The sequence below is a fragment of the Leptopilina boulardi genome, unplaced genomic scaffold (assembly GCF_019393585.1).
Source record: "Leptopilina boulardi isolate dan_hultmark-lab unplaced genomic scaffold, ZJU_Lbou_2.1 LbouV2_248, whole genome shotgun sequence".
Lineage (NCBI taxonomy): Eukaryota > Metazoa > Arthropoda > Insecta > Hymenoptera > Figitidae > Leptopilina > Leptopilina boulardi.
In genome coordinates, this window is record NW_026137805.1 from 189,933 (window position 1) to 205,295 (window position 15,363).

At 30.8% G+C, this 15,363-nt stretch overlaps 1 protein-coding gene across 1 annotated transcript; it reads left to right on the plus strand.

Moving 5' to 3' along the window:
• The first annotated feature begins 1,101 nt into the window (after positions 1–1,101).
• LOC127280464 (sodium- and chloride-dependent glycine transporter 1-like) lies at positions 1,102–15,363 on the plus strand. Its single transcript, XM_051303458.1, has 11 exons — positions 1,102–1,299; positions 2,224–2,618; positions 3,248–3,500; positions 6,529–6,687; positions 7,122–7,329; positions 7,418–7,589; positions 9,649–10,005; positions 10,079–10,288; positions 10,352–10,693; positions 10,769–10,991; positions 11,382–15,363. Exons 2-11 carry the CDS (start codon positions 2,571–2,573, stop codon positions 11,549–11,551), a joined length of 2,142 nt encoding a protein of 713 aa, XP_051159415.1. The 5' UTR covers positions 1,102–1,299; positions 2,224–2,570; the 3' UTR covers positions 11,552–15,363.

Sequence of the window (15,363 nt, forward strand, 5' to 3'; positions counted from 1 at the left end):
TACTTTGAACATACATTAAACCTATTTTGATCCTACATTGAACTTTCATTAACTCTACCTTGGATCTATTTTTAACCTATTTTGAACTCTTGTAATCCTACTTTGATCCTACATTAAAGGTAGGGTTAAAGTAGGTTCAAGATATGTTGAAAATAGATCCTTGTAGGATTGAAGTAAGTTTAATGTAGGTTCAAAATAGGATTAAAGTAGGTTCAATACAGGATTAAAGTATGTTCAATTTAGGATTATAGTAGGTTCAATATAGGATTAAAGTAGGTTCAATATAGGATTAAAGTATGTTCAATGTAGGATTAAAGTAGGTTCAATATAGGATTAAAGTATGTTCAATGTAGGATTAAAGTAGGTTCAGTATAGGATTAAAGTATGTTCAATGTAGGATTAAAGTAGGTTCAATATAGGATTAAAGTTGGTTCAATATAGCATTAAAGTAGGTTCAATATAGGTTGAAAGTTGATCCACGGTGGGGTTGAACTATGTTTAATGTGGTGTCAAAATAGGTTCAATATAGTTTGAAAAATAGATCCAAGGTTGGATTAAAGTAAGTATACTCCAGTGTCAATGTAGGTGTAATTTAGGATCAAAATAAGTTCAAAGTATGGTTTAAGTTTTAATAGGTTCAAAGTGGTCACAATCTAAGTTTAAATTGTATACAAGTAGAACTTAAAGTAGCATAGTTTTCACGTATGGTTAAAGTAGGTTCAAAGTAGGGTCAATGAAGGTTCAAAAATAGTTTAAATCCTACTTTAAATGTTTTTTGAACCTTCATCGACCTTCATCTAGAATCTACTTTGACCCTATTTCTAAAACTTTCTTCAATCTAAAATTACCATAATGCGTGGGTAGATGAGTAGGATGTACATAGGAAGTACTCGTTCAAAAAGAAGAAATGTAACCGGAAGAAGAAGTGTGAAATGATTTTCAGAACTGTGTCCTAGGGTTTGAGAGGGGGAGGAGGGCTCCCTCCTTTCCAAAGGGAGGTGAATGAGGAGACACGAGAGGCAAGAGAGGTTCAGAAAAAGAGAGAGAGAGAGAAACTGAGAGAGAATGAGAGTAAGTGACGGAGGAGGAGAGTGCAAGGTTTCGCAGGAGCAGTAATATCGATTGAAGCGTCTAGTTTGAGGCACCACAAGGGGTGCTCTGGTTGGCAAGGCGAAAGCTCCCATAAGCAGGCTGGCTGGCTGGCCGGGCGCGGGTCGCTTTCATCAAAAAAGAAAAAAAAAAAAAAAAAGTAGTCGTCCGTCCCTCCGTTTGTCCTCTCGTTTTGCCGCTTTTACACCGGTTAGTTTTTAACCCCCCCTATTTTCATCAAAAGTGTACACTTTTACCCCATTCACTTTCCTTTTGTTAAAAAATTACCTTTTACTAATTACCAATTTCATTCTTTCCTAATAAGGAAATTCATTTAATCTCAATTTCTCCCAATCGTGATTAATATTTTCAAGTGTGATTTGTGAAGAAAAAAATTTTTTTTTCAAATTTTTAAACATTTGTGATGTGATTTTCTGTTTTTTTGGTTCTCCACTTCGGTGGCTTAAAGAGAGAGATAGAGAGAGAGAGGAGACCTTGAAAACGACAGCTGATCGCGTACAGCTGCGCCGATGATAAGGATATAAAAATGTGAAAAAATTTTACTTTTTTTTAAATAATTGTGAATTTTTGGAATTTGATTTTGAGAGAAGGAGAAAAGGAGAGTAAAAAAGAAAAAAAAAGAGTTCAAGGATATTAAGAGGTGAAGGACATGGGTGGAATTTTATTTTTCCAAGTGATGATTTTTTTAGTTACTTAAAATTCTGACCTTGAAATTAAAAATTTCCAAGTAAATCTAAAGAAAAAGGGGAGGAATTAGATCAAGTGGTTTTCCTTAATCTCAAAAAACATTCTTCTACCTCTAAAAAAGAAATTTTAATTTCCTTTTTCTTTTCCAAGAGATGAAGTTCTCAGTTTAAGATTTTGAAAAATTAAATTATACAAGTAACTTTTTTTTTTTTTTTTGTTGAACGTTCCGCACTCGCAGTTACTGAATCAATATCCATTATATAACAGAGCGAGAGAGAGACACATATATATATATATATATAAATCACTTTCGTTTCTCTCTTTCCTTGTGTTATCTTCATAAAAAAAATGCTAATTCAAAAAAAATCAATTTTTCAATTAGACAATAAATTGTTTTTTTAATATTTATAAATTTTTTATTTATAGTTAAAGTATTATTGGGCGCACAAAAAGTAAAAAAAAAAATAACGACGAAATATTCAAAATCTCGTCGATTAACGACAACAACAACAACGACGACGACGACGACGACGCAAAAAAGGGAGAAATGAAATCACGAGGAAGAAATTTGATGATATTCCATCGAGTGATTTTGAATTTAAAAAAAATTACTAATTGCATTATTGTCAATAATAATTATGAAATTTAGTACAATATTTTTGTGGAAATTAAAAAAAATATCAATCATCATGAAAAGAAGAAGAGATCATTGATTGTGGAAGGTGGTTGTTCGCCAATAAAGGAGGTGTCGCCTCAAAAAAAATAAGAGAGAAATGGAAGACTCATCACCTAGAATTCGTTCCTATATTGACACATGGGACGTAAGTTCATTTTTTTTTTTAATCTTCCAATAATATTTTTCTTTTTACATTCGAATTTATAACAATTTTTAAAATTTAAAAGAAAAATTTACCTGAAACAGCGAAAGATTTCACTAGAATATCGAAATATTTAACTAAAACAAGTTAAACTTCTGCTACTACAGTGAAACGTTTCGCTGTTCCAGGTAAAAATTTCTAAGAATAAAAGAAAATTAAATTTAAATAAAAAAAAAAAAATTATGACAAATGTTGCGGTTTATATTAAATTACACTGCAGTTTTATTCAAATTAGAATATTTGATTAATTGCCTTTTGGTTTTATGAACAGTCTGCAAATTATTGATCCCACCGCTGCCACCGCATTGTAAAAAATCCAATATCTCTAATCTTTATTATATTGCATTAAAACATTTTTTTTATTATTATTATTTCTTATCAATTTGACGAATAGTGCTGCTAATAAAATAGAGGAAAAAGTAATGGAAATGCTAATATAATTCTATTACAAAATTGTAATAATTTTGTATAAATAGAAATATTTAGAAAGAAAGGAAAATTATTTTTTTGTAAATGTAGAAGATTGTAAAAAGAGGAATTCTTTTTTTTTTTTTTTGAAACACGTGTTTTAGAATGAGGACAAGTATTCAGTGGCAAATAGTCAAGCACCTCTTCAGGGTGGCGATGACGATCATCCGGAACGTGGAACATGGACTGGGAAATTTGACTTTCTTCTGTCTCTTCTTGGCTATAGTGTTGGACTTGGCAATGTTTGGCGATTTCCATATCTCTGTTATTCAAACGGAGGTGGAGCATTTCTCATTCCGTTCACAATAATGCTAATCATCGCTGGCCTGCCACTGATGTTCATGGAACTCTCTTTAGGTGAAAAAAAAACACATTTTCATTTTCACTTTCTTCTTTTTTATTTTCATCTCCATTTATTTCTTTGTTTTCAATATTTTCGATGAAGAATATCTAGTGAAAATCAAGACAAAAGTGAAAAAGAACGTTTAAGTGAATGTGAAAGTGAAATTTAAAGTGAAAGTGAAATGCAAAGTGAAATAACAAAATCGTACCCCATTTTTAAATTTTCCTTACAAACCGAAATGGAGATAATTATTTTTCATAGTCGTTTATTTGATACAGAGAATCTAAATCTAGAAGCATGCTTTATAATTAAATCTTTTAGCATATTCATTCTTCTTCATTAGCAAGTTACTAATTTTTATACCTATCAGTTAGAAATTCATTTGAAACGTGTTTTTTCTTTGTTTCCGTTAAAAATAAACGGTAATTGTTTAAATTCAAAAAATAGTTTTGAAAAAAAATTGTTTTCAAATAACAAAACATTATTTTGGAGTAACACAACGTAATTTTGAAATACAAAATCATGGTTTGGAGCAACAAAACATAACTTTGAAGTAACGCAACTTCGTTTAGGAGTAACAAAACATAATTTTTTAGTAACACAACATAATTTTGGAATAACAAAACATCATTTTGGAGTAACAACATAATTTTGGAGTAACGCAACAAAACATAACCTTGTAGTAACATAACATAATTTTAGAGTAATGCAACATAGCTTAGGAGTAACAAAATATAATTTTGTAGTAAAACAAATATTTTGTAGTAACACTACATAATTTTGCAGTATCACAACATAATTTTGAAGTAACAGAACATATTCTTGGAGTGACGCAACATAGTTTAGGAGTAACACAACATAATTTTGTAGTAACACGACATACTTTTGGAGTAACACAACATAATTTTTGAGTGACACAACATAATTTTGAAATAGAGTTTTAGAGTAACAAAACATAAATTTGGAGTGACTCAACATAATTTTTAAATAGAAAAACAAAGTTCTGGAGCAACAAAACATATTTTTGGAGTAACACAACATAATTTTGGAGTAACGCAACATAATTTTTAATTAGAAAACGATAGATTTGGAGCAACAAAGCATAATTTTGTAGAATCCAACATAATTTTATAGTATCAAAACATAATTTTGAAGTAACAAAACATAATCTTAGAGTGACGCAACATAGTTTAGGAGTAACACAACATAATTTTGTAGTAACACGACATAATTTTGGAGTAACAAAACATCATTTTGGAGTAACTCAACATAATTTTGGAGTAACGCAACAAAACATAACCTTGTAGTAACACAACATAATTTTGAAGTAACAAAACATCATTTTGGAGTAACTCAACATAATTTTGGAGTAACGCAACAAAACATAACCTTGTAGTAACACAACATAATTTTGAAGTAACAAAACATATTCTTGGAGTGACGCAACATATTTTAGGAGTAAAACAACATAATTTTGTAGTAACACGACATACTTTTGGAGTAACATAACATAATTTTGGAGTAACATAACATAATTTTCGAGTAACTCAACATAATTTTGGAGTAACGCAACAAAACATATTCTTGGAATGACGCAACATAGTTTAGGAGTAACACAACATAATTATGGAGTAACGCATCATAATTTTTAATTAGAAAACGATAGATTTGGAGCAACAAAGCATAATTTTGTAGAATCCAACATAATTTTTTAGTATCAAAACATAATTTTGCAGTAACAAATATATTTTTGGAGTAAGGCAACATAGTTTAGGAGTAACATAACATAATTTTGTAGTAACAAAACATAATTTTGGAGTAACACAAAAAAATTTTGATGCAGAAAAGTCTACTTTTGGAGTAACAAAATATAATTTTGTATTAACACATCATAATTTTGGAGTAACAAAACATCATTTTGGAGTTACACAACATAATTTTGGAGAAACGCAACAAAACATAACCTTGTAGTAACACAACATAATTTTAGAGTAATGCAACAAAGCTTAGGAGTGCAAAAATATAATTTTGTAGTAAAACAAATATTTTGTAGTAACACTACATAATTTTGAAATAGAAAAACATAATTTTGCAGTATCACAACATAATTTGAAATAACAAAACATATTCTTGGAGTGACGCAACATAATTTTGGAGTAACGCAACATAATTTTTAATTAGAAAACGATAGATTTGGAGCAACAAAGCATAATTTTGTAGAATCCAACATAATTTTTTAGTATCAAAACATAATTTTGAAGTAACAAATATATTTTTGGAGTAAGGCAACATAGTTTAGGAGTAACATAACATAATTTTGTAGTAACAAAACATACTTTTGGAGTAACACAAAATAATTTTGATACAGAAAAGTCTAGTTTTGGAGTAACAAAATATAATTTTGTAGTAACCCAACATAATTTGTAAGGAACAAAAAATAATTTTGGAGTAACGCAATATAGTTTAAGAGTAACAAAATATAATTTTAAAATACCAAAATATAACTTTGGAGTAACAAAGCATAATTTTGAAATATTTCAAAATCATTTTTAAATATAATTCCAAAAAAAATGGTTTTTTCTATTTTTCTTTTAATATTTAGTAAAATTTTACATTTAATACATAACATGGGAAATTGTTCGACGAATCAGGAAAAATATTATTTTGACCTGATTTCGAGACTAATCTTATGGAGGAAAAATTGATTTAAATCTCGACGCGCCACCTTGAGACACAGTAGTAGTTGAGCCTATCCAACCGGACATCCGTTACGAAACTTAATCGATGTTTCACGTTCCAAAACGTTGCTCCACAATATGACATCTACACTATATACATATATACAGCATCGCTGAAATTAAATTCTCTCACGAGGAAAAATATTAAAGATCAAATCTTATATATCATATTCAAATATAAAAATAAAACATTCACTATAGACATTATAATCATTTAAAATCATTTTCTGTAATTTAATCTTTAAAAGAAAATAAAAAATTTTCCTTTAAATAAAGAAATCTTTTTCTTGAATATAAAATTCAGGTCAATATGCAAGTCTGGGTCCAGTGGCAGCTTATAAACGATTTTGTCCATTACTTCGTGGTGTTGGATATGGAATGGTCCTAGTAAGTTCAATAGTGATGCTGTATTATAATCTAATCATCGCTTGGACCCTCTACTACATGTTCGCCTCAGTAGCCGGTAAGAAAAAAAAAAAAAAATTTTGTTTCCAAAAATTGATATAGAAAAAAAAAATTAAAATACTTGTTACAAAATTTTCCCTCTTTAAAACCTATTACTTTTGAGCAGATAAGTGGATAAGATATCTAAAGGAAGACACACTTCTATTGTCTGCAATATTCATTATTTCCACTCAAGGGTGCACCCCTTTTGTCTAGGAAGATTAAAAAGCTTTTAAGAGAGAAAAAAGTCCCTGACGACGATCCTTCTTGCTACTCGATTTTATAATTCCCTCGCTTTTAGAGTTTGCATTTTTTTTTTTTGCCAAACTAACTTCTTGTTTCGATATGCAATGACTGAAAATTTTTTTATTTTAAATTAAAAAATTTTTTTTTAAAATAAAATTTATAAAATGTATTACAAAACGTTTCGTTTCGATTTTTTCTATTTTACAGGAGGGGGTGAATTGCCTTGGAGCAAATGTGACCCAGCATGGAGTACAGACGATTGTGTTACTCCAGAAGTATCTGACGCATGCCTAGAACAGAATTTGTCATATTATAAGAACGAATGCCTAAATTCGACTCAACTCGCTGTTTTGAATCTCACAATTGAGAATATCACCGCCTTCATTAGAAAACCACCTGCCGAGGAATATTTCAAGTAATAATTGCTAAATTAAAATCAAAATCCAAATTTTTGATTTAAATTGGAAAAAGATGAATTAAAAATTTTCTTTTTTTTTGTACAGTAATCACGTCCTGGGCATGAGCCGAGGAATTGAGGAAACGGGATCCGTGAATCCAAAAATGGCAGCCTGCCTTTTATTAGCCTGGATTATCGTCTTTCTCTGCCTTAGTAAAGGAGTTCAGAGTTCAGGAAAAGTTGTATACTTCACTGCTCTCTTTCCCTACGTAGTGCTGGTGAGTTCAAATTTTTTTTCTTTTTTTGCAATTTATTAAGATTTGATGACAAAATCAGCTAACAACTGTAGGAAGATTATTACATTTATTTTTGAAAAATAGGTTCTAGCCTAATTAGATTCCTCAAACAACAACAGGTACAAGGTGCATCCGAATTTTTTTTAGAAAAGTTGTGGTCCTTAATTTTGACACACAATTAAATTTATTTTCCCAATCCTTGGTTGATAGGTTTATTAAGGTAATTGTCACAGTTTCCAGCAAGCTTAAGATTGGTAAGACCCAAAATTTAGCCACGAGACCCAAAAACTCGTCACTTAATTGTATTAACAGAGTGGTCAGATTTTGGGTCTTACCAATCTTAAACTGGCCAGAAATTGGAACATTTAACTTAATCTCAACAAACATTTTCGTGGGGTACCAAAACTTAATTGGTAAGACCCAAAAATTGGCCACTTTATTGTATTAACACGGTGGTCAGCTTTTGGGTCATACCAATCTTCAGGTAGAGAGAAACATTTACCTTAATCTCAACAAAAATTTTTGCGGTTCCGAGAATTTTCCATTGAAAGATTGGTAAGACCAAAAAATTGACCACTTAATTGTATTAACACGGTGGTAAGCTTTTGGGTCGTATCAATCTTAAAGTGACTTAAAACTGGGATATTTATTTTAATCTCAACAAAAATTTTTGCGGTATCGAGAATTTTTCATTGAAAGATTGGTAAGACCCAAAAATTGACCACTTAATTGTATTAACACGGTGGTAAGCTTTTGGGTCTTACCAATCTTAAAGCACCCAGAAACATTTACCATAATCTCAACATCTGGGGTACCGAAAATTTTCCATCGAAAGATTGGTAAGACTCCAAAAATTGACCGCTTAATTGTATTAACACAATGGTCAGATTTTGGGTCTTACCAATCTTAAGGTAACCAGAAACTGGAACATTTAATTTAATTTCAACAAACCTTTTCTTGCGGTACTGAAAAGTTTTGCATTGAAAGATTGGTACGACCCAAGAACTAAAGTCACTGCATTGTATTATCATAGTGGTCATATTTTGTGACGTACCAATCTTAAACCGGCCAGAAATTGGGATATTTAGCTTAATCTCAACAAACATTTCCTTGGGGTACCAAAACTTAATTGGTAAGACCCAAAAATTGGCCACTCTATTGTATTAACACGGTAGTCAGCTTTTGGGTCATACCAATTTTCAGATAGAGAGAAACATTTACCTTAATCTTAACAAACCTTTTCTGGGATACCGAGAATTTTCCATTAAAAGATTGGTAAGACCCAAAAAATGACCGCTTAATTGTATTAACACAGTGGTCAGATTTTGGGTCTTACCAATCTTAAGGTAACCAGAAACTGGGACATTTGCCTTAATCTCAACAAACCTTTTTTTTGGGGTACCGAAAATTCCCCATTGAAAGATTGATACGACCCAAAAACCTACCATTTAATTGTATTAACACGGTGATCAGATTTTGGGTCGTACCAATCTTAAAGTGACTGGAAATTGGGACATTTACCTTAATCTCAACAAATCTTTTCTTGGGGTACCGTGAATTTTCCATTGAATCATTGGTAAGACCCAAATCGTGTTGTAACCCTTTTTCTCTATTCGGAGATCAAAGGGTAGAGTTAGAAAACCAAGTCTCCGATTGATATTTAGGATTTAGGTTTTTAGAAAGCGAACCCAGAAAAAGTAGAAGTTAATGTTAAGCTCTGCATCTTGAACAGAAGACCAATGAATATTATCGTTTTGTAAACCTTTTGCTCTATTCGGAGATCAAAGCCTAGAGTTAGAACCCCAAGTCTCCGAATGATATTTAAGCTAGGGATTAAGGTTCTTAGAAGGCTAACCAAGAAACAGGAACAATTTATTGCTAATACAGTCTTGATGACTCCATTATGGTCGAACTAGAACTCCACCGAAAGTGAATTACAAGAAAGAATTATCTTCCACTTACAAAATATATGTACATTACAACTGCATCGAAAATAAATCAAAATCACCGTAATCAAAATTATATCAATAAAAATTTTCAGATCGCGTTATTCATTCGGGGAATATTGCTTCCTGGCGCTGACGAAGGTATTCTATTCTACTTGACGCCCGATTGGAAGCGATTATCATCGGCAAAAGTATGGGGCGACGCAGCGGTACAAATTTTCTTTGCCTTGAGTCCAGCATGGGGAGGTCTCATCACTTTGAGTTCGTACAATAAATTCTCCAACAATTGCTACAAGGACTCGTTAATTGTTGCCGTGAGTAACATTGGAACATCATTTTTTGCCGGATTAGTCATCTTTTCAGTGATTGGCTTTCTGGCACACGAGCTTAATGTGCCTGTTGCATCAGTCGTTGATCAGGGAGCCGGATTGGCCTTTATTGTATATCCAGAGGTAATTTGGACTTTTGCAAAAAAAAATAGGAGCAATACCAGGTAGTGGTTGAAAATTTTTTTTTTGTTTAAAGGTTGTTGCGAGGTTACCAGTTGCACCTGTTTGGTCATTATTATTTTTCGTAATGCTCCTAACATTGGGACTTGATTCACAATTTGCACTAATGGAAACAGTGACAACGGCAATACTCGATGGTATTCCATCATTGAGGAATTATAAATTTTGGGTTGTTTTGGGAGCAGCGGTACTTGGCTACGCTGGTGGTGTTATCTTCACAACTAATGTAATGTATTTTATTTAGATAACTTCTTTAGGTAGTTCTTAATTCATGAATTTTGTTTAATAGGCTGGAATGTATTGGCTACAACTAATGGATAAATATGCGGCAAATTGGTCAGTTCTTTTGATAGCAATCACCGAATGTATTTTGGTTGCTTGGATTTATGGTGCCGATCGTTTTTTGGACGATGTTCAACAAATGATTGGAGTACGTTGTAGACTTTGGCGATTCTTTTGGACGTGGATGTGGAAAGTTGTGACACCAGCGGCACTTTTCTTTATTCTCTTTTTCAATTGGGTGGAATACGAACCACTTAAGTATGGTACCTATGTGTATCCAAGATGGGCTGATGCTGTTGGATGGGTAATTGGAATGTTACCAGTTCTCGTCATCGTTGGAATGGCTTTAGTAAGTAATGGCCTCTAATCTTTTGATAATTGTATAAACAATTTTTGGTTATACTATTCTTTTTTTGCGGTTTAGATCCAGTTGAGGAAACGACGTCGAAAACCAACCTACGACGATGACGATGATTACGATGATGATTATTTGAATGCCGGAGGTTCTCAAAGAGTTGGACGAAAGGGAATTGATGAAAGTGTTTGGTGCCGAGCTCGAATGCTTCTTCAGCCAACATTGGACTGGGGTCCAGCATCTCGGAATCATTTGACACCTTCAAGAACACTCACTTATTCTCAATCTCCAGGTAATTTCTTTATTTCCTGCGATTTTGGGTCTTCTTCAAAGGCTTCAAAAAGCTGGGCATGTTTCGGTGATTTCGACTCCTATTCCCATTCTAAATCTTCCTGGAAAAGTACCGCACCAACTTGACCTCACCAATTTTGCTCAAATATCAAAAAATACCATTTCTTATGCTATTACCAATTTACTCCTAGAGTACAAAAACCCACTAAGCAATATTTTTTGGAGAAATTTATATTTTTTTCCAAAACTACTGCGTAGTGGGTTTTTATACTCCAAGACTAAATTAGTAATAGCATGAGAAATGGTATTTTTTTATGTTTAATCAAAATTCGTGAGGTCAAGTTGGTGCGCTCATTTCTGTGATTAAAGATAATTCTCTGAATTTAAATAGTTGGAGGACCATTGGGATACGAATCGGTACGCGATACAATTGTTTTGGTGAATGGACAACCAATGACAGTACAACCGGCAAGTTCAATGGGATCATCACAAAAATTACCGGGCCCATCGATTTTAAAGAATTCGAGCAAAACGGATCTCATCACATCCCAACAGGTTTGACCCGATAATTCTTTTTATTCCGATGAATCCTCCTGAAAATAAGCCAATCGAGAATTTATCATCGGGAAACGTGACGACGACGACGAAACATTAGATACGAAATAAAAAATCAGCAACTTTGGATGACGAAATCCAATTATGGAAAATCATCAATAAATGAGATAAAAAAAAAAAAAAAGTTCGCTTCTCTCGAAAATACCAAAGTTGCTTGAAAAAAAAATAAGTTTCTCACGTGAGAAATTTCAGCTAAATAATATAACGTTTTCCTATATAATAAATATATATATTACAAAATTAAAGCCTAAGAATGAGGATCGTGACTTTTATCCTCTTTCGCCAAAAAAAAGTGAACTAGTTCGTTTTATCTTTCTCGCAAAAAAAACGGAAAGAAAAGGCCAATGATTGTTAATGTTGAAAAAGATTATGTTTTCTATAAATCGCAAACCCGAGACTGTGTCCATCTTTTTTGAACGTTAAAAGTTCATTATTATTTTCTTTTTGACAAATATCCTTGATGAAAAAGAAATTATTCTTGAAAGTTTATCATTAAGATAATTATTTTTCATGAGGGGGTGAAATTTGTTAGGAAAAAGAAATAAGGTTTTGTGTATAAATAAGCGTGTCGTGTGTGATTTAATAAAATTTCCTTTCCCTTAAAAAAAAAAATTGTGTGAATGATTCGGTGAAAGAATTTAGTTAAATATTAAAAGAGAAAAAAAATATATATATATTAGCGATGAAAAATAAATTTTTGCCATTTGTCCAGATGTCGCTCCATAGATAAATTAATAATAATTCAAAAAAAAGTAGATTTTTATTGATGTAAGTAAGGAAAACGCGATTTAAAGAAGCTGAGTATATTTTAGACATGTGTACTTTTAGGCTTTATAGTTCAAACTGTATAGAATACTTTTGAAAAATCGAGGTTTCACGTAATTCGTCTTTTACTTCTTCTTACTATTGAATTTTTGTTATTTCGATTTTTTTAGTTTGAAATTTTTTTGACGAAATTTCTCCTGTTTTATGGGCGCCGGAGTTGAGAATCACTGCTTGCGCTGTGAAGTGGGGATAGCGTGGAGGCGGAGACAGTGCGCGCGCGCACATTCCTCGACTATCCCCCACCACTCGTGCCGAGTGTTCTCAACGTAAGCGAAAAATTTAAAGTTTCTTTTTATTTCAATTAATTAAATTTAGAAATTTTTATTTTACAAAATTTAATTAATTAAAATGCAAATAAATCGGAAAAAAAGAGTATTGGCGTTTTACGTGAAATTATAAGTCGACATTTCCACTGTTTTACACTACTGATTTTTTTTAAACTTAAATTTATTCAGTGGATTTAAAAATTAAAAACGAATTTTTTATTTAAAAAATGTATTTTGATACTCTTGTTAATTATCTTTTAGCAATGTCAGTGGAAATGTCTTCTGAAAAAAAAATGAGAAAGTTTTTGGTCTCTCGATGGAAATGGTGACAAAAAAAAATATATTTGTTAATGAAAACATTTTTTACAACAAATAATATGAGACCTGGATTTTTCTCATCAAAAATTTTTTTATTGCCTTAGACAATAAAATTTAACACTTTTAAATAAATCATCATACTATCGTTGTTCGAGAATAAATAACATTTAATATTGTTGCTTTTCTCTATAACATATTGTTGTTTTTAAAATCGTTGTTCGGAATAAGGGGAAAATTGTTGTTTCAGAAAAGACGTTACATTTGAATATTAAATTGACAAATAAATTTAATTCTGAAATTTTATAATTCAATTAATTATTTAATTAATTTTGAAATTAATTATAAATTAATTAAATTGTTTAGTAAAGTTTATTAAATTAAAATTAGTAAAAATGAATTAATTCTTGTGTTTCGTAGGCGACGGAGTTGAGAACACTCGATATGTTCGGTAGTGGGGGTAAAGCGAGAAGTAGAGGAGGCGCGCGTCAACTAATCAGTGCGCGCTATCCCCACTCCTCGCACAGTGTTCTCAACCTGGCTCCTTAAAAATGCCAAACAAAAACTTCTCCAGGCACTCTTTCAATATTATTACTTGAAAAAAAAATTACTACTAATCAAATAATTTCCATTTAATGAATTAAATGATACAACAATTTAAAAAAAAAATCGAAAAAATGAATGATTTTTTCCATCGAAATGACAGAAAAAAAATGGAAATAATAATCAATCGGGCTGTGTTTTTTGGCTATATATATTGAAGAGTTCGCTAATATCGTGAAAAAAAATAAATCAAACGTTTACGCGCACGAAAAGAGTCAATAAATAACAGTAAAAAAAAAAAGTAAAGGATTGCAATTCTTTATTTTTTATGTGATCTCGTTTGTAAAGTGTTACTAGTTGTAAAAGCAAAATGAAACTAATGTTACACGATACATAAAATGAAAAAAAATGACTATAAAAATAAGTTGAATTAAATGTGAAATAAAATAAAATTAGCGTCTAAAAATTTAGGTTAAAGTAAACAAAAAAAAAATCGGAGATGTTATTTAATAAAACAAAGCCCGCTGCGTTCAAGTGTACTCATATCTATGAGTTTTTAGGATTACCTCATAAATTGTGTGCGTATGTGTGTGTTGGCGTAAAAATTTGTATGTGTGTGTGAGAAAGAGAAAAAATTGCGTGAACAAAAAACAAAAAAATGTTTAATGAATCTGAGACAAAAGGGAGCGTTCTAATTATAGAGGGGACAAGCGATAAAAAAAAATTAATGCGAGTCCACTTTTCGTTCCCTTATAAACAGAAACCTTCAAATCGACTGATATTTTTTCTAGTTATATATTTAGGGCAAAAAAAAATATGGAAAATCGATATCAGGAAAATTGTTATATCGAAAGTTCCTATTTGTTACTTCTTGTCCAATTTCTAGGGAATTTATTGTTCTAGTTATTTTTTTTATGGTGACTTTTTGTTATGACTAGTGATTTTCTTGTAACTAGTAACTTTTTTTTTTATTGAAGCTAGTAACTTTGTTATAACTAATTTTGTTATAGAATTTTAAAACAACTAGGGAATTTGTTATTTAATGAATTTTTTTTATATGTTAAGTCTGGGGGATTTTTAAATACAGAAATTTATTTTTATTTTATTTATTATTCTCTATTAAAATGGAGATTATAGTTATTTTATTCTAGTGATTTTTTTTAGTTATTTTATGATTCTGGGAATTTTTTTTTTTTAAATTAAGAACTAGTAATTTTTTTTTTTTACCAAACCAGTGATTTCGTAACAAAACAATAAATTTTTATGAAAATAAAAAAAAAATAATAAAGGGAAATTCTCGAGAGTTGAGAGCGTTTGCGATCCTGCCAAAAAAGAAAAGTGATACATAAAATATTTTTCAAACAACGTCAATAGCCAGTGAAAGTATTATCAATTGCAAACCAAAAAAAAAAAAAAAAACCGTCGTTAATGTATAAATTATTTTAGGAAAAATGTTGCTGTGACAGAAAAAAATAAATATTTCTCAATATCTCGAGAATTTTTTTTTTTTTTTTTTTTTTTCATCGCAGGGAGTGAATTATATTAAAATCACTTTTTTTTATCTAAAAAAAAAAAAAAAATACTCTCTTCGCGAGAGATAGAATATAATATTGAATTTTTCGAAGTTTTTTGACGATGGATCTACCTCATAGAAGGAATAAGAAAGAGAGAGAAAAAATATGAAAAATTGTTTTTAATGCACAGCACTCCTTGTTTTTAATTTATTAAAAAAAACTCTCGCTTTAGAAAAAAAAAAATAATTTCACCTCCTTGTCACTTGAATTTTTATTTTTAATGCACTTTTTTTTT

Bases quoted from the DNA above. Each gene is read 5' to 3' on its own strand.
- LOC127280464 (XM_051303458.1), top strand. From the start codon at position 2,571: ATGGAAGACTCATCACCTAGAATTCGTTCCTATATTGACACATGGGAC. The intron at 6,688-7,121 runs GTAAGAAAAAAA...TCTATTTTACAG, and splicing joins CATGTTCGCCTCAGTAGCCG to GAGGGGGTGAATTGCCTTGG. The intron at 10,289-10,351 runs GTAATGTATTTT...TTTGTTTAATAG, and splicing joins GTGTTATCTTCACAACTAAT to GCTGGAATGTATTGGCTACA.